The 18,727-nt window shown below is 42.2% G+C and overlaps 1 protein-coding gene and 1 long non-coding RNA gene across 11 annotated transcripts in view; both read left to right on the forward strand.

The window, feature by feature from the left end:
- The window catches only part of LOC126984693 (palmitoyltransferase ZDHHC20-B-like), a 40,342-nt gene that overhangs the window by 16,701 nt on the left and 4,914 nt on the right, over positions 1 to 18,727 (forward strand). For 8 of the 9 annotated variants that reach the window (XR_007737461.1, XR_007737460.1, XR_007737462.1 and 5 more), the window contains exon 10: positions 3,074 to 3,253. The exons of the other annotated variant lie outside the window; for it this stretch is intronic. Coding sequence is in view for 2 of the 8 variants with exons in the window: in XM_050838586.1 (XP_050694543.1) it covers positions 3,074 to 3,253 (180 nt within the window). In the remaining 6 variants the exon portion in view is untranslated. The remainder of the gene's footprint in view (positions 1 to 3,073; positions 3,254 to 18,727) is intronic. 9 annotated transcript variants of the gene reach the window in all.
- LOC126984697 (uncharacterized) lies at positions 9,050 to 14,165 on the forward strand. 2 transcript variants are annotated; one of them, XR_007737465.1, is made up of 3 exons: positions 9,050 to 9,257; positions 9,598 to 9,665; positions 10,346 to 14,165. It is a non-coding gene; the product is annotated as an uncharacterized LOC126984697 (long non-coding RNA). The 2 variants fall into 2 exon arrangements; XR_007737466.1 differs by having other exon boundaries at positions 9,257 to 9,393.

An 18,727-nucleotide genomic window follows, 5' to 3' on the forward strand; every position in this document is an offset into this window, starting at 1 on the left:
GGGCACTAAGATAATTCTGTGGTCTGCAAAACAAGGCTCACACACACACACATTATTATTGTTAAGTAAAGTGTTCCATAGGGTGTTTTCTTTGTGTGTTTTTTGGCTAGTCATACACACCATTCCAAACAGTAAAGTAATTCTGTGGTCTGCAAAACGAGACCCACACACACACACATTATTATTGTTAAGTAAAGTGTTCCATAGGGTGTTTTCTTTGTGTTTTTTGGCTAGTCATACACACCATTCCAAACACTAAGGTAATACTGTGGTCTGCAAAATGAGGCACACACACACACACACACACACACGGTAGCTCAGGGGTAGAGTGTCTGGCTCACAACCAGAAGGACAGATAAGTTGGGTTTATCTTCTTTCATGTGTAGCCCTGTCCACCTAGCAGTGAGTAGGAAGACCATACGCTCTGTGCTCTTCCGTAGGGGAACAGCTGGCTGTCTCGAGAGAGACCCGCAGCAGACCAAGAGGTGAATTACACACACACACACACACACACACACACACACACACACATTTTGATTGCTGCATAGGGTGTTCCTTAGGGTGTTTTTCTCTATGTTTTCTGCCTATTCATCCATGCCCTTTCAAACAGTATTCATATTTTAAAAAAAACTATTTTGGACAAATTAGCTGAGGCACAACACATTAACCCTTAAAGCGCGGGCTTATTTTGCTGTGCCTGTCCTCCAACGCGGGGCATATTCAGGCAAAAACATACCTCACTTCAGCCTTGCATACCCTCACTCCTACTTAACTCACGTGACTGAATGATTTATTATTGTAAAGTACATACTCTTAACCCGGTAGCAGCGACGGGCCGAATTTGTGCCATGATATAAACCCCCCAAAAATAGATGATACATAATGTGATCACAAATGCTTTGATATATATTATGAAATGGTTTGTGTGAGTGATGATTTTTTCTCATTTTTCTCGCTTGGAGGACCATTAAAAAACATGATCCCCGCTGCTACTGGGTTTGTTTTTTTATGTTAAGTTGAAGACTGTATGACCTTTGGTAGAGCGAGTACAGAATATTGAATTAGGGTCACTGAAAACACATTTTTATAGACAGTTTTCCACCCTGAGTGGACTTCCCTTCTATGATTCAGTAATAGAAAGCTTAACTTTTATACAGTTTATGTTAACCACACCCCCAAAAACTTAACTTCCGGGCCTTCTTGATGCCCTTGATGGGTGTTGACCAATAATTAGTCAAGAGAGCATGGTTGGGTATTGTTTGAAGGAAAAGGACATGCTTACCCTACTTCAGCATAAACAAAGTAAATTTGACGGCGCGCTAAGTCAAAAAATGCCTTATTGGCTATTGTTGACACCCGCGCTTTAAGGGTTAACAAAGAGGACAACAGTTTTCTTGCTATGCTGGTTGTTTTTCCTTTTGTTTCTCTCTTATAAACAAACAGACAAACAAATTATATCCATGTTATTTAAATAGCATCAAGAAGAGTAGCTACCATGAATGTAATCAGGCTTCTCTTTGTCTCTCTCTTTTTTCCTTCTCTTTGAGTATTGTCTGCAGAGGGAAACATTGAACCAAAAAACAGAAACATATATTCATGAAGCCTTTCCTTAGATTGTCAAATTACTCAACGCAAAATTATTTCTATATATGTATCCATGTGTAGATATGTATATACATTTTTATTTATGTATATGTATCAGCCAAAATTGTCCCTAAATAGTAAGGAGATCAAAATTATAATGATGTTTCTGATCTATTTATATTATTATTGTTATTATTATTATTGTTATTATTTTACTGTCATTATTGATCTTAGTTATTATTATTATTATTATTACTGTTATTTCTATTATTTTTTCTGTTACTACTACTACTACTACTACTACTACTACTATTATTATTATTATTATTATTATTATTATTATTATTATTGTTATCCTGGGTCTGGGTGTCGGTGGTGTGTCTGTTGTGTTGATGGCTGCTAGACGATGGTGTTCTGGGATGGTTGTGTAGTGTGTGTCCCCTACCCCCCTGTAGAGGCTGGATTTTAAACACCGTTCTCTCTCTCTCTCTCTCTCTCTCTCTCTCTCTCTCTCTCTCTCTCTCTCTCTCTCTATCTCTATCTCTATCTATCTATCTATCTTTATCTATCTATCTTCAATATTCCTTTCTTTCTCTTTTTCTGTCTCCTTATTTGGTATTTCTTTCTTCCTTCTTTCTTTCTTTTTTTCTTCATTTTCTCTCTCTCTCTCTCTCTCTCTCTCTCTCTCTCTCTCTCTCTCTCTCTCTCTCTCTCTCTCTCTCTCTCTCTCTCTCTCTCTCTCTCTCTCTCTCTCTCTCTCTCTCTCTCTCTCTCTCTCTCTCTCTCTCTCTCTCTCTCTCTCTCTCTCTCTCTCTCTCTCTTTCTGTTTCTCCCTCCTTCCTTTTTTCATTCACACTATCTCTCTCTCTATCCCATGTTTTTTCTCTCTCTCTCTCTCTCTCTCTCTCTCTCTCTCTCTCTCTCTCTCTCTCTCTCTCTCTCTCTCTCTCTCTCTCTCTCTCTCTCTCTCTCTCTCTCTCTCTCTCTCTCTCTCTCTCTCTCTCTCTCTCTCTCTCTCTCTCTCTCTCTCTCTTTCTGTCTTTCTGTATATCTCTCTCTCTCTCTCTCTCTCTCTCTCTCTCTCTCTCTCTCTCTCTCTCTCTCTCTCTCTCTCTCTCTCTCTCTCTCTCTCTCTCTCTCTCTCTCTCTCTCTCTCTCTCTCTCTCTCTCTCTCTCTCTCTCTCTCTCTCTCTCTCTCTTTCTGTCTTTCTTTCTCTTCTTCTTTCTCCTCTCTCTTCTCTTCTCTCTCTCTCTCTCTCTCTCTCTCTCTCTCTCTCTCTCTCTCTCTCTCTCTCTCTCTCTCTCTCTCTCTCTCTCTCTCTCTCTCTCTCTCTCTCTCTCTCTCTCTCTCTCTCTCTCTCTCTTTTCTGTCTCTCTCTCTCTCTCTCTCTCTCTCTCTCTCTCTCTCTCTCTCTCTCTCTCTCTCTCTCTCTCTCTCTCTCTCTCTCTCTCTCTCTCTCTCTCTCTCTCTCTCTCTCTCTCTCTTCAGTCTAGGGGATGGTGTCACATACCCAGTGAGAGGTCAGCCACCGAGCCACCACCACCACCACCATCACAACCACCACCACCACCCCTTCACCACCACCACCACCACCACCTCCTCCTCCACCACCACTACCACCACCACCACCACCACCCCCGTGCAATCTTATGGCAGCACACAGATAAGGTAGACTTGTTTCCTCCTCCTCTTCTTCCTCCTCCTCTTCCTCTTCCTCCTCTTCCTTCTTCTTCCTCCTCCTCTTCTTCTACTTTGTTGGGTTTGTTGTTTGTGTTTGCTTGCTTGCTTGTTTGCTTGTTTGTTTGTTTACTCTGTCTCTCTTTCTCTCTCGCTCGCTCGCTCTGTCTCTCTCGCTTGCTCGCTTACTCTCTCTCGCATGTTTTTTTTTTTTGTTTTTTTTTCATGTGGCTTGTTTATGTTTGCTTGCATGGCTATTATTATTATTATTATTATTATTATTATTATTATTATTATTATTATTATTTATTTTATTTCATGGGTATTTTGTTCCTCGTTATTTTCCTTTTTTTAATTTGAGTTTCAGTTACCGTAATTTTTTTTTCTTTTTTGCCTTTGCAGTTTCTTTTTTTGTTTTTTGTTTATTTTCTTTATTCCATGTTTTGTTTTCCCTTTTTCTCTTTGTCTTTTTCTTTATCTTTCTTTTTGTCTTTCTTTTTTCTGTTTTTAAGTGAGCCATCTTTGTCTTTGTTGTGTGTAATTAATGTCTTTTTTTTTTCCTTTCCTCCACCAAAGCTTCTGTCTTCACCAGCCTTCTTTCTTTTTCCCCAATTGTTGATATTGTACAAAATTTATCATTATTCTGGTGATCATGGTTATTAATAATGAACTTGCCCTTGCATGAGATTATAATGTTCTCAAAATCTGACTCAGATTCTCCACACACCGCTTTGACATGACACGATATTGAGGCCTCCCTTACACGCCCTTCCTACTTTGTCACTTTCTGAGCACACAACAACAGTGTATATATGTCTCACTAGTTTTACGGTATTACTATATAAGAAAATGTAAAAATCTTACTGAAAAAAATCTTCATTGCTTTGTAACAACAGAATTTTGGGGCTACCTTTACAAGCTCTTCTGTACTTGGCACTTTTTTCAAGGATAGAGCAGACCAAGACAGTAGCATACACATGCCCTACCAAGTTACCATAGCTGAGGCGCCGGTACCTGAGGTGTGCATTACCACGCTCTGCCAACCTGCTGTCACGGCCTATCTGATTTTGTGGATGACATGTGGAGGCCCACACATAGGAAATAGTTATCACTTTAACCCTGTCCATCCGTGACGGAAACGTTGGCATCACAGTATGGAAAGGGTCAAGAGGAAATGGAAGAGGATTAATCCTCTCCTAAACCTCTCAATCCTCCTGTAAATTCCTCTTAATCCTCTTCCATTTCCTGTTAAGAGGTTTAGGAGAGGATTAAGAAGAAATGGAAGAGGATTAAGAGGAAATGGAAGAGGATTAAGAGGAAATGGAAGAGGATGAATCCTCTCCTAAACCTCTCAATCCTCCTCTAAATTCCTCTTAATCCTCTTCCATTTCCTGTTAAGAGGTTTAGGAGAGGATTAAGAAGAAATGGAAGAGGATTAAGAGGAAATGGAAGAGGATTAAGAGGAAATGGAAGAGGATGAATCCTTCTAAACCTCTCAATCCTCCTCTAAATTCCTCTTAATCCTCTTCCATTTCCTGTTAAGAGGTTTAGAAGAGGATTAAGAGGAAATGGAAGAGGATTAAGAGGAAATGGAAGAGGATTAAGAGGAAATGGAAGAGGATTAAGAGGAAATGGAAGAGGATTAAGAGGATTAAGAGGAAATGGAAGAGGATTAAGAAGAAATGGAAGAGGATTAAGAGGAAATGGAAGAGGATTAAGAGGAAATGGAAGAGGATTAAGAGGAAATGGAAGAGGATTAAGAGAAAATGGAAGAGGATTAAGAGGAAATGGAAGAGGATTAAGAGGAAATGGAAGAGGATTAAGAGGAAATGGAAGAGGATTAAGAGGATTAAGAGGAAATGGAAGAGGATTAAGAGGAAATGGAAGAGGATTAAGAGGAAATGGAAGAGGATTAAGAGGATTAAGAGGAAATGGAAGAGGATTAAGAGGAAATGGAAGAGGATTAAGAGGAAATGGAAGAGGATTAAGAGGAAATGGAAGAGGATTAAGAGGAAATGGAAGAGGATTAAGAGGAAATGGAAGAGGATTAAGAGGATTAAGAGGAAATGGAAGAGGATTAAGAGGAAATGGAAGAGGATTAAGAGGAAATGGAAGAGGATTAAGAGGAAATGGAAGAGGATTAAGAGGAAATGGAAGAGGATTAAGAGGAAATGGAAGAGGATTAAGAGGAAATGGAAGAGGATTAAGAGGATTAAGAGGAAATGGAAGAGGATTAAGAGGAAATGGAAGAGGATTAAGAGGAAATGGAAGAGGATTAAGAGGAAATGGAAGAGGATTAAGAGGAAATGGAAGAGGATTAAGAGGAAATGGAAGAGGATTAAGAGGAAATGGAAGAGGATTAAGAGGAAATGGAAGAGGATTATGAGAAAATGGAAGAGGATTAAGAGGAAATGGAAGAGGATTAAGAGGAATTGGTTAAGAGGATTAAGAGGAAATGGAAGAGGATTAAGAGGAAATGGAAGAGGATTAAGAGGAAATGGAAGAGGATTAAGAGGAAATGGAAGAGGATTAAGAGGAAATGGAAGAGGATTAAGAGGAAATGGAAGAGGATTAAGAGGAAATGGAAGAGGATTAAGAGGAAATGGAAGAGGATTAAGAGGAAATGGAAGAGGATTAAGAGGAAATGGAAGAGGATTAAGAGGAAATGGAAGAGGATTAAGAGGAAATGGAAGAGGATTAAGAGGAAATGGAAGAGGATTAAGAGGTTTAGAAGAGGACTAAATGGTGACGCCCTCAGACGCCCGTTGGACGCCGCCGTCGGTGTCGCCGGAGTGAAGGGGTTCATGGTGTGCAGGCCGTCGAATTTCAGTTTAAATTTGTTAATACTTTAGTGTGGCAGCAAGTTGCTAGAGCACGATAATGCACACCTCATATTTGGGAGCCACAACTTTGGTCTTTGGATATATTGCTCTTCAGAAGAAACAGAGGCTGTGGGCGCAGTGATAGTCTGACGAGGCTGGACCACCAATGTTAACCCGGTAGCAGCGACGGGCCAAATTTATGGCTTTACCGTGTTGCAGCGACGGGCCAAATTTATGGCTTTACCGTGTTGCAGCGACGGGCCAAATTTGTGCCTTGATGTAAACCCCCCAAAATAGATGATGCATAAACTGATCACAAATGCTTTGATATATATTATGAAATGGTTTGTGTGAGGGATGATTTTTTTTCATTTTTCTCGCTTGGAGGGACCATTAAGAAACATGATCCCCGCTGCTACTGGGTTAAAACACTCATGAAAACCTGATGTCTTTGTGGCCTTGGGGAGTAGTTGTCGTGGGGACCAGAAGCACCTAAGGACACATTCTTACCCCACACAGCAGAGCAACGGGTGATGTCACAGGCCGGGGAGCTGGTAGAGCCTCCCCCTAATGTGTATGCTATTGCCGAGGGATTGGTACTGTTACTTAGGCTCACTCGTCCATGTCTGCCGCGTCTCTGCCTGTCTGTCAGTATAATTTTTGTGGATTATAGCGGAGGCGTTGAGCTGTTTTATTTATTTATTTTTTTTTTTTTTGCAACAAAGGAGACAGCTCAAGGGCACACAAAAAAGGAAACAATAATATAAAAAAAAGCCCGCTACTCGCTGCTCCTGTGGCTCCCCTAGTGGTGTGCTTGTGTCCAGGGATGGTAGGGGAAGGTTTTTTTCTCTTCTCTTCTCTGCCTTTCTATGTCTTTTTCTTTATTTTTGTTTCCCTTTGTCTATTCTGCTCTGTCTGTCTTTTTCTTTATCTTTTTGTTTTTTTTCTTTGTCTTTCTTTTTTCTTTTTGTATTTTTCTATTTATTTATTGTATTTTTTTTGGTCTGTCTGTCTTTCTTTTTGCCCTTCTCTCTCTCTCTCTCTCTAACTTTTTTTTTCTCCTTTTTTTGCCCTTCTCTCTCACTGTCTGTCTCTTTCTTTCTCTTTATCTAACTTTCTTTTTCTCCTTTTTTTGCCCTTCTCTCTCTCTCTCTCTCTCTCTCTCTCTCTCTCTCTCTCTCTCTCTAACTTTCTTTTTCTCTTTTTTTTTGCCCTTCTCTCTCACTGTCTTTCTTTTTATCTTTTTTTTTGCCCTTCTCTCTCTCACTGTATGTCTTTTTCTTTTTCTCTGTCTAACTTTTTTTTCATCCTCTTCGTCTTTTTTCTTCCTGTCTATCTCTTCCTTTTGTCCTTGTTCTCTTTGTCAATCTCTTTCTATTCGTTTTTTTCTGTTTTTTCTTTGTCTGCCAATCTTTCAGTCTGTGTCTCTTTGTCTCGCAGAAAATATTTTTGGCTTAGTTTCCCCCCAAATGAGGATTAAGCGCTGGTTGTTTTCCCTGCCCTCTGATTGGCCGATCCTGCATGGTTGTTATTATTATTGTTATTATCATTCTTATCGTCAGTCTTATCCACCCCGAACCCCAATACTTATGTGGAAAATGCTAAGACGGTCATTTCTAATCCCTCTACTCATTAGTGAAACATTTTAACCCGGTAGCAGCGACGGGCCAAATTTGTGGCTTTACCGTGTAGCAGTGACGGGCCAAATCTGTGGCTTTACCGTGTAGCAGTGACGGGCCAAATTTGTGGCTTTACCATGTAGCAGTGACAGGCCAAATTTGTGGCTTTACCGTGTAGCAGTGACGGGCCAAATTTGTGGCTTTACCGTGTAGCAGTGACAGGCCAAATTTGTGGCTTTACCGTGTAGCAGTGACAGGCCAAATTTGTGGCTTTACCGTGTAGCAGTGACAGGCCAAATTTGTGGCTTTACCATGTAGCAGTGACTGGCCAAATTTGTGGCTTTACCGTGTAGCAGTGACAGGCCAAATTTGTGGCTTTACCGTGTAGCAGTGACGGGCCAAATTTGTGGCTTTACCATGTAGCAGCGATGGGCCAAATTTGTGGCTTTACCATGTAGCAGCGACGGGCCAAATTTGTGGCTTTACCATGTAGCAGTGACGGGCCAAATTTGTGGCTTTACCATGTAGCAGTGACGGGCCAAATTTGTGGCTTTACCATGTAGCAGTGACGGGCCAAATTTGTGGCTTTACCATGTAGCAGCGACGGGCCAAATTTGTGGCTTTATCGTGTAGCAGTGACAGGCCAAATTTGTGGCTTCACCATGTAGCAGTGATGGGCCAAATTTGTGGCTTTACCGTGTAGCAGTGACAGGCCAAATTTGTGGCTTCACCATGTAGCAGTGATGGGCCAAATTTGTGGCTTTACCGTGTAGCAGTGATGGGCCAGATTTGTGGCTTTATCATGTAGCAATGATGGGCCAAATTTATGGCTTTACCGTGTAGCAGTGACGGGCCAAATTTGTGGCTTTACCGTGTAGAAGCGATGGGCCAAATTTGTGCCATGATATAACTGCCCCAAATTAGATGATGCTTTGATATGTATTATGAAATGGTTTGTGTGAGGGGTGATTTTTTCTCATTTTTCTCGCTTAGAGGGACCATTAAGAAACATGATCCCTGCTGCTACCGGGTTAAATATGCATGGTTTGGTTCATGGCTTTGCTGATTGACACACTTATTCTTGCAGCATGGCAGGAAGTAATGATAATGATAATAATAATAACAATAATAATAATGGTAAAGCTAAACAACAACTAAGCAGCTATGTTTTGAGTGACAGTTCAGCGGCAATGTATGTAAACACAAACCCTCATATGATTAACCTTTTGTCAGGCCTTGAGGAGTCACAGTACTCGAGGGAAACGCTCATCACAGGTCACACAGAAATGATAACAGACAGACAACCAAACTAACCAACCTAAAAATAGATGTTAGGGAAGACAGGACCAGGCAGAGAGGTAGTATTAGAACCTTTACCAGGGCAGGATGGAGTACACTAACACCAGACAGAGAACCAGGTGGAGAGGTGGAGTTAGAACCTTTACTGGGGCAGGATGGAGTACACTAACACCAGACAGAGGACCAGGTGGAGAGGTGGAGTTAGAACCTTTACCGGGGCAGGATGGAGTACACTAACACCAGACAGAGGACCAGGTGGAGAGGTGGAATTAGAACCTTTACCAGGGCAGGATGGAGTACACTAACACCAGACAGAGGACCAGGTGGAGAGGTGGAATTAAAACCTTTACCGGGGCAGGATGGAGTACACTAACACCAGACAGAGGACCAGGTGGAGAGGTGGAATTAAAACCTTTACCGGGGCAGGATGGAGTACACTAACACCAGACAGAGGACCAGGTGGAGAGATGAAATTAGAACCTTTGTCAGAGTAGGATGGAGTACACTAACACCAGACAGAGGACCAGGTGGAGAGATGAAATTAGAACCTTTGTCAGAGCAGGATGGAGTACACTAACACCAGACAGAGGACCAGGTGGAGAGGTGGAGTTAGAACCTTTACCGGGGCAGGATGGAGTACACTAACACCAGACAGAGGACCAGGTGGAGAGGTGGAATTAGAACCTTTACTGGGGCAGGATGGAGTACACTAACACCAGACAGAGGACCAGGCAGAGAGGTGGAGTTAAAACCTTTACCGGGGCAGGATGGAGTACACTAACACCAGACAGAGGACCAGGTGGAGAGGTGGAGTTAAAACCTTTACCGGGGCAGGATGGAGTACACTAACACCAGACAGAGGACCAGGCAGAGAGGTGGAGTTAAAACCTTTACTGGGGCAGGATGGAGTACACTAACACCAGACAGAGGACCAGGTGGAGAGGTAGTATTAGAGCCTTTGCCAGGGCAGGATGGAGTACACTAACACCAGACAGAGGACCAGGTGGAGAGGTGGAGTCAGAACCTTTACTGGGGCAGGATGGAGTACACTAACACCAGACAGAGAACCAGGTGGAGAGGTGGAGTTAGAACCTTTACTGGGGCAGGATGGAGTACACTAACACCAGACAGAGAACCAGGTGGAGAGGTGGAGTTAGAACCTTTACTGGGGCAGGATGGAGTACACTAACACCATACAGAGGACCAGGTGGAGAGGTGGAGTTAGAACCTTTACTGGGGCAGGATGGAGTACACTAACACCAGACAGAGAACCAGGTGGAGAGGTGGAGTTAGAACCTTTACTGGGGCAGGATGGAGCACACTAACACCATACAGAGAACCAGGTGGAGAGGTGGAGTTAGAACCTTTACTGGGGCAGGATGGAGTACACTAACACCAGACAGAGGACCAGGTGGAGAGGTGGAGTTAGAACCTTTACTGGGGCAGGATGGAGTACACTAACACCAGACAGAGGACCAGGTGGAGAGGTGGAGTTAGAACCTTTACTGGGGCAGGATGGAGTACACTAACACCAGACAGAGAACCAGGTCATTCATACAACATAACCGTACTTCTATAGACCCCAAACATTAATACAGATAGAAGACTTGGTGTTAGTCATTCGCTACAAAACAATCTATACACTTTTAATCTATATAACCCAAACTTTAAATACAGCCCATATAACAAAGTGGTGCATAACTAGACCCCAAATATTAGTAGCCGTGTTTGTGTTGGTCCGGATCCTTCATAGCGGCAGCCCAGCGGAAGGGTTTTGTTAGCTTTGTCAGCGTGATCCTTTGCACCGGCTGAAGGCATTTAGCTTCTCACCGCATAGAATTGGACTCCCTTAGCAAGCCATCGTCCTTGGGAAATGCCGACGCCTCAGGAAACTTGTTGATGTGAAGGGTCAGAAAAGTCATTGTTTGTGGAAATCAGTAAAGAGACAGACAGGCAGGCAGGCAGGCAGGCAGACAGATGAGGCATTTTCAGTAGTGTCACCGACAAGTCAAACGATCGTAAACAAAACAGTATTTTTACTGAAAACGAATTACAGCCCCGCTGCCAGACGACAGGCACCACCGCCCAGGAATACCTGGTGTACATCACCCTTCAGACCCAAATACTCATGGTGCACACACTGTTGGAAGTAGGAAGATGGAGGAATTTGACGATTTGTTCCTAGAGGATGACCACAGACCACCTGTGCTTAATTCTTTGTCTATGCCCCTCAGCCAGCGGCACAGATGACTCCTGGGTGGCAGGAGTTGTGTTTACAGTTTGCATGTATGAGTTCTGAGCCAACTCTAATTTTGTCCTTGTTTTAGTTTGGTGTCAACTATAATACTGCAAAAATATATATTTCCTCGCCCGCACATGATGATTATGTTAAGAGATGATGCAAGAAACGCACCAACATACGAACAAACAGCTCTGGTCCGGGTTTAAAGCCACGGCCACGAAACAGTCGGACAACGCTGCCGGGCGGTCAGACAGATGCCAAACGTCATCAGAAAACGCATCATCTTCCCTTCTTTCCCTTGCCTTGTGGCATTTTCACTAAAGGTTCTTTTTAATGTGAAATGACAAGAAAATAAATATTTATTTAAACAACAACAACTTTCTGGGTCTCAAAGAGCATTATGTTCTATATTTTATTCTTCAAAATACATTCCTGCGGGAACTTGGCTGCTGTGTGCCGTGGTTACTACTCGCTGATTGGACGATGAAAAGCGTTTGCTGGCGTTTGCTCGCGATTGCCTTTTGGGCAAACACGTCACGGAGGACGTTTGATCCCGTTTGCGTCTGTTTGCTCTCATTTGAGTTGTCGGTGACACTACTGAAAATACCTATACATAGATAGATAGACAAACATAGATAGACAGACGGACTTGAGAACCAGAGACAAAAAAATACATACAGAAAACTTAAACAAAACAAATAAAAGATAAAGATAAGTAAATAGAGATAAGACGAGACAAGAGGAAACGAGACGAAACAAGACAAAACGAGACGAGAGACAAAATAACAGACAGACAGACAGAATAGAAGATAAGAGAGAAACAAACAAACAAACAAACAAACATACAAGGAAAACAGGAAAACCACACGACAGACAAACACAGACAGATAAACAAACACACAAACACACAAACAAGCAGAAGATAAGAGAGAAACAAAGAAACAAACATACATACATTCCTCCCGAAATTGACCTCTCTTTGGACACTCCTTTGACCTCTATTCAGGAGCAGTAAGTAGCGGGCTTTTTTTTATATATATATTTTCCTTTACGCCCTTGAACTGTCTCCTTAGCTGTAAAAAAAAATAATAATACAAAATACAGGAAAACACAAGACAGACAACCACACAGACGAACGAACAAACACACAAACACACAAACAAACACATATGCCGCAGGTGGTCTTAACAGCTGTTGTGCTTCTCTTTGCAGACGGACAGTGCTTGTAAAGTTAAGAGAGAGGTATTGGTTGAACCGTCACCCCGTACACACCAACCCACCCCACACCCCACAGAGAGAGTCCCGTTCTTGCACCCCAGAAACCCCCGTAGCCATGTAGTCAGATCCCTCCCCTCCACACCCCTTCCCTTCCCTCCCTTTCCCTCGTCCGTATGTGTGTGTGTGTGTTTGTGTTTGTGTTTACCCCCTTGGTCTGTTGGTGTGTTTGTCTGTAATCTCCCTCCCTTTGTCTGTATTTCTCTCCCTTTTTTCATATGTTTTTGTTTCTCTCCCTTTGTTTGGTCTGTTTTATCTCCCTTTGTTTGTGTGTTCATGTGTTTGTATCTCCCTCCCTTTGTCTGTCTGTATCTCTCTCCCTTTGTTTATCTGTTTGTATTCCTCCCTTCATTTGGTCTGTTTTATCTCCCTTTGTTTGTGTGTTCATGTGTTTGTATCTCCCTCCCTTTGTCTGTAATCTCCCTTTCTTTGTTTTCTCCCTTCATTTGGTCTGTTTTATCTCCCTTTGTTTGTGTGTTCGTGTGTTTGTATCTCCCTCCCTTTGTCTGTAATCTCCCTCCCTTTGTATCTCTCTCCCTTTGTCTATTCATGTTTGTTGTTCTCCCTTCATTTGGTCTTTTTTATCTCCCTTTGTTTGTTTGTTTGTGTGTTTGTATCTCCCTCCCTTTGTCTGTCTGTATCTCTCTCCCTTTGTCTCTGTATCTCTCTCCCTTTGTTTGTTTATCTGTTTGTATTTCTCCCTTTGTTTGTTTGTGTGTTTGTATCTCCCTCCCTTTGTCTGTCTGTATCTCTCTCCCTTTGTTTGTTTATCTGTTTGTAGTTCCCTCCCTTTATTTGGTCTTTTTATCTCCCTTTGTTTGTCTGTTCATCTGTTTATCTCCCTCCCTTTGTGTGTATTTCTCTCCCTTTGCTCATCTGTTTGTATTTCTCCCTTCATTTGGTCTGTTTTATCTCCCTTTCTTTGCCTGTTGGTCTATTTTTGTCTCCCTTTGTCCCCTCCCTTTGTTCACCTATTTATCTCCTCCCTTTGTTAGTATGTGTGTGTGTTTATCTCCCTTTGTTTAGTCTGTCTTCCCCCTTTCTAGTTAGTGTGTGTTTCCTTTTCTCCCTTCCTCCCCATTCTCATTTCCTTCTTTTCTTTATTCTTTTCTTCCTCTTTATCTAGGTTTGTGTGGTGTTCTGTTTCCTCTCTTCCTTCCTTCTTCTCTCGTTTGCCTTGTCTCCCCTTCATCTGTTCCCCCTCCATGCCTCCTCTCCTTCCTTCCTTCCCATTCTCATTTTCTTTATTCTCTTCTTTATTCTTGTCTCCCTCTTTATCTAGGTTTGTGTGGTATTCTGTTTCCTCTCATCCTTCCTTCTCCTCTCGTTCATCTGTTCCCTCTCCTTCCTTCTTCCTTATTCTCATTTACTTCATTCTCTTCTTTATTTTTGTCTTCCTCTTTATCTAGGTTTGTGTGGTATTCTGTTTCCTCTCTTCCTTCCTTCCTCTCTCGTTCATTTCGTCTCCCCCTCATCTGTTCCCTGTCCCCTCACACACGCACACACACACAGCGTTTAGAGATGTAGAGTTGAGTAGTTTATTTCAGACACTTAAGAGTTTATGTAGTGTTGTATTGATGTAGATTTTGAGTTGGTTGTCACTGTGATTAGTCTAGAGTTTGATTTCGTGCTTCTTTTGTTTTTGTTTGCTTACTTATATCTCATGAATGATTGAGGTCGAGAGAGAGAGAGAGAGAGAGAGAGAGAGAGAGAGAGAGAGAGAGAGAGAGAGAGAGAGAAAATGAAGAAAAAAGAAAAAGGAAGAAAGAAATACCAGATAAGGAGACAAAAAAAAATGAGAAAGGAAGAAAGAGAAAAAGAAAGGAATATGAAGATAGAGAGAGAGAGAGAGAGAGAGAGAGAGAGAGAGAGAGAGAGAGAGAGAGAGAATTAATACCATATCTTCATCTTCCTGACATTCGAGGGACATTGTTATTATTATTATTATTATTATTATTATTATTATTATTATTATTACAAACTTCTACAGCAATTTTTCTTCCATTATTATTATTACTAACTCCTACAGCACTTTCTCTCCCATTATTATTATTAAAAACTTCAACAATTTTCTCTTCCATTTCTTCCTCTGTATGGCTTGTGTTGTCGATAGCATTCACACACTTCACTCTCAGCTGTTGTCTCGGCACCCTGTAATAAGTGCAGTGTTTAGCCAGAGAGCACATGGTCCAGTATTGCCGAGTTAAAGCTTTGTTTTGGTGTATTTAACCCGGTAGCAGCGACGGGGCAAATTTGTGGCTTTACCGTGTAGCAGCGATGGGCCAAATTTGTGACTTTACCATGTAGCAGCGACGGGCCAAATTTGTGGCTTTACCGTGTAACAGCGACGGGGCAAATTTGTGGCTTTACCGTGTAGCAGTGACGGGCCAAATTTGTGACTTTACCGTGTAGCAGCGACGGGCCAAATTTGTGACTTTACCATGTAGCAGCAACGGGCCAAATTTGTGACTTTACCGTGTAGCAGCGACGGGGCAAATTTGTGACTTTACCGTGTAGCAGCGACGGGCCAAATTTGTGACTTTACCATGTAGCAGCGACGGGCCAAATTTGTGACTTTACCGTGTAGCAGCGACGGGCCAAATTTGTGACTTTACCATGTAGCAGCAACGGGCCAAATTTGTGACTTTACCATGTAGCAGCGACGGGGCAAATTTGTGGCTTTACCATGTAGCAGCGACGGGCCAAATTTGTGCCATGATATAAACCCCAAAAAATAGATGATACATAATCTGATCGCAAATGCTTTGATATATATTATGAAATGGTTTGTGTGGGGGGTGATTTTTTCTCATTTTTCTCAATTGGAGGGACCATTAAGAAACATGATCGCCGTTGCTACCGGGTTAAAGGTAAAGTTAGGGACATACGATGATCCATACAACAGGAGAGTGGCCACCTTCATCACCGGCAGAATGTTGTTACTGAAAGAGCTGTGCAAAATTCAATAAGATGCTGATAGAGGGATTTTTTTGTGTGTGCGCGCTGGGTACCTCTGGGGGCTTCGTGGTGCAGTGGTTAACACACATACCGTCTATCACAACACCAGTGCCTTGCTTGACGGATCATACTCACACACTCTTCCTCTCTTCCTTCCTTCATTTTTTTCCTTTTTTTTTTTTCTCTCTCTTTTTGCTTGTGTTTCCTCCTTCCTCTTCTCACCGAGAGAGCCCGGGTTTGACTCCTGGGCAGAGTGGAAAAATTTGGGCGGCTTTTCCAATACCATATGCCCCTGTCCACCCAGCAGTGAATGGGTACCAGGTATTAAACGGGGGTTGTGTCCCGTCTCCTGGAATCCGTTCCCTTCTTTAATTCCTTCCCCTTCTGTCTCCGTCATTTTTTTATTTATTTATTTATTTATTTTTTTCAACAAAGGAGACCGCTAAAGGGCACAAAAAAAGGGAAACAATAATAAATAAAAGCCCGCTACTCGCTGCTCCTAAAAAAGAATCAAAAGAGGTGGCCGAAAGAGAGGTTCATTTTCGGGACCACAGAAGTTGCGCCGACCAAACGAAACTTTCCAACTTTCCAACTGGGCACTTCTTCGAGATCCTGACCACGGCTACAGCATAAAAAACACTATTGTAGCAGCATTAGTTTGAGTTTCCCGCAGCTCTTTTGGCAACAACATGACCCCTGTGGTGCAGGTGGCCACACTCTCCTATACTATGGCTCTGCATACGCCATAGCTGCATGTGGCCTGTGTGCTTACCATAGACTCATACAAAAGTTTACTCCCCTATTTCTGCCAGGATTAAAGCAATAGTTTGTATATTTGCTCGCTTATACTTACTCATACGTATTGTCATGAAAAACCAACTGAGAGAGCCCAGGTTCGATTCCCGGGCGGAGTGGAAAAATTTGGGCGGCTTTTCCGATACCCTACGCCCCTGTCCACCCAGCAGTGAATGGGTACCAGGCATTAATTGGGGGTTGTGTCCCGTCTCCTGGGATCTGTTCGCTTCTCCTATAATTCCTTCCCCTTCTGTCTCTCCCCGGCATATGACCACAGATGTTGCGCCGATTAAACAAAACTTTCCGTCATGAAAAAGTTTAACGTCCGGGGAATTGCTATCCATGTGTCACTCACCCTAGCCACGAAAAATTGGTTAAAAATACAACTTTTCTACAGTACCTCTCCCTGTACTTTTGTTTGATCCGTTGAGATTTTACGATGATTCCGTACTCATGCAATACTTATCTTCATTCAATTTTGTTCGTCCCCTGAGCTCAGTATCTTTTGCCATACATGACTTGAGGGGCCATTACACTGGGCAAATTTTCCGTGGATGTTCAGTCAAACCACAATTTCCGCTGGCGTGGTTCTCATTTGTTTCTTGTTATTGCTGCTGATGATGATGGTGAGTAATACCGTCGTCCTTCGGTGAAATCTACCGTAGCTTTGGAAGATCGTGGACACGTCAGAAAACCACGGAAATATGAGAATCACGCCAGCGGAAATCGTGGTTTGACTGAAGATCCACGGAAAATTTGCCCTGTGTAATGCCCCCTAATACAGTGACACTTTCCCTTTGATTTTGTTATTTCTTTTGAGACTGGAGTACAGCTGCCCCTCAAATAGTACAGTTTCCAATAGTTCAGTTTTGGTTTTATACGGATTGTCATGGAAGATCTTTTAAGGATTTTTGAATTTCTTGCTCGTTGGGAAATTTAAAAATCCTAAAAAAATCATCTATGAAAATCCACATAAAACCGAAACCGAACTATTGGAAACCGTACTATTTGAGGGATGACTGTACTTGTTTCCATATTTGACTTTTCTATGATACTTCTCTTCATTCAACTTTGTCCTTGCGAGATTTCTTCTTTCAATTTTGTTTGTCCCATTGAGATTTGAGCATTTATTTCTATATATGACTTAAATATAATACCTCTCTTCCTTTTTGTTATTCCATTTACCCGGTAGCAGTGACGGGCCAAATTTGTGGCATGATAGACCCCCAAAAATAGATGATGCATAATCTGATCACAAATGCGTTGATATATATTATGAAATGGTTTGTGTGAGTGATGATTTTTTGTCATTTTTCTCGCTTAGAGGGTCCATTAAGAAACATGATCCCTGCTGCTACCGGGTTAAGACAGGCATTCTTTCCTTATTTTACTTTTGTCGTAACTTCTCTTCATCCAGTTTTATTCGTCCGTTTCAGATTCAAGCATTTGTCTCCGTATTTACTTCCCTCGCTTCATTTACATTTACCTTGCTTCCTCTCGCCTGGCTGTAGATTTGGGCATTTCTTTCCTTATCTTCCTTTTACACGACACTTCTCTTCATTCAGTTTTGTTCGTCCGTTTCAGATTCAAGCATTTGTCTCCATATTTACTTCCCTCGCTTCATTTACATTTACCTTGCTTCCTCTCGCCTGGCTGTAGATTTGGGCATTTCTTTCCTTATCTTCCTTTTACACGACACTTCTCTTCATTCAGTTTTGTTCGTCCGTTTCAGAGTCGAGCATTTGTTTCCACATTTACGCACCTCGCTCTATTTCCGTTTGTCTTGCTTCCTCTCACCCGGCTGTGTTTGGAGTCGCTACATGCATGCTGGGCGATGGTTCAACTTGCACACATTCTCTCCTCTTCCTTTCCCTTCCCTTTAATCAGTGGAAGTTTAAGGATAACCATTTATTTATTATCTTTTAACTACTGCCTTGTTTTTTTATTGTGTGTGGATTGCTTTCATCACATCTTAGTCTTGTGATACGTGTGTGTGTGTGTGTGTGTGTGTGTGTGTGTGTGTACCCTAACTCATTCTCACTCCCATTCCTCCATGTCTGTTGTCTGTATGCCTTCCTTTGTTTCCTTTAATCTTCCTTCCTGTCTTTCCCTTTCCCTTCCTTCCTTTGTTTCCCTTTCCCTTCCCTTCTTGTCCCTGCCTTCCTTCCTTCCTTCCGCTGCTTCCTGCAATGTGGTAGTTTGTGTAGACAGTGAGGAAGCCGTGCAGTGATCCGTTCTGAGATGAAGGCCAGTATTTTTAGGCACCTCAGGGCCCACACACCCACATTGTTAAGACTTTGGTTGTGTTAGTATTTCTATGGGTAGTTTTATGAGCCTAGTGACAGTTTGACAAGGCTCCTGCATCGTGAATGTGAAAAACTCACGAAAACCCAACTAATGTTTTTTGTGGGCTTGGGAAATACTTGTTGAGAGCCAAAAGAGTCTGAGAATAAGG

This window comes from Eriocheir sinensis, chromosome 57 (genome assembly GCF_024679095.1).
Source record: "Eriocheir sinensis breed Jianghai 21 chromosome 57, ASM2467909v1, whole genome shotgun sequence".
Lineage (NCBI taxonomy): Eukaryota > Metazoa > Arthropoda > Malacostraca > Decapoda > Varunidae > Eriocheir > Eriocheir sinensis.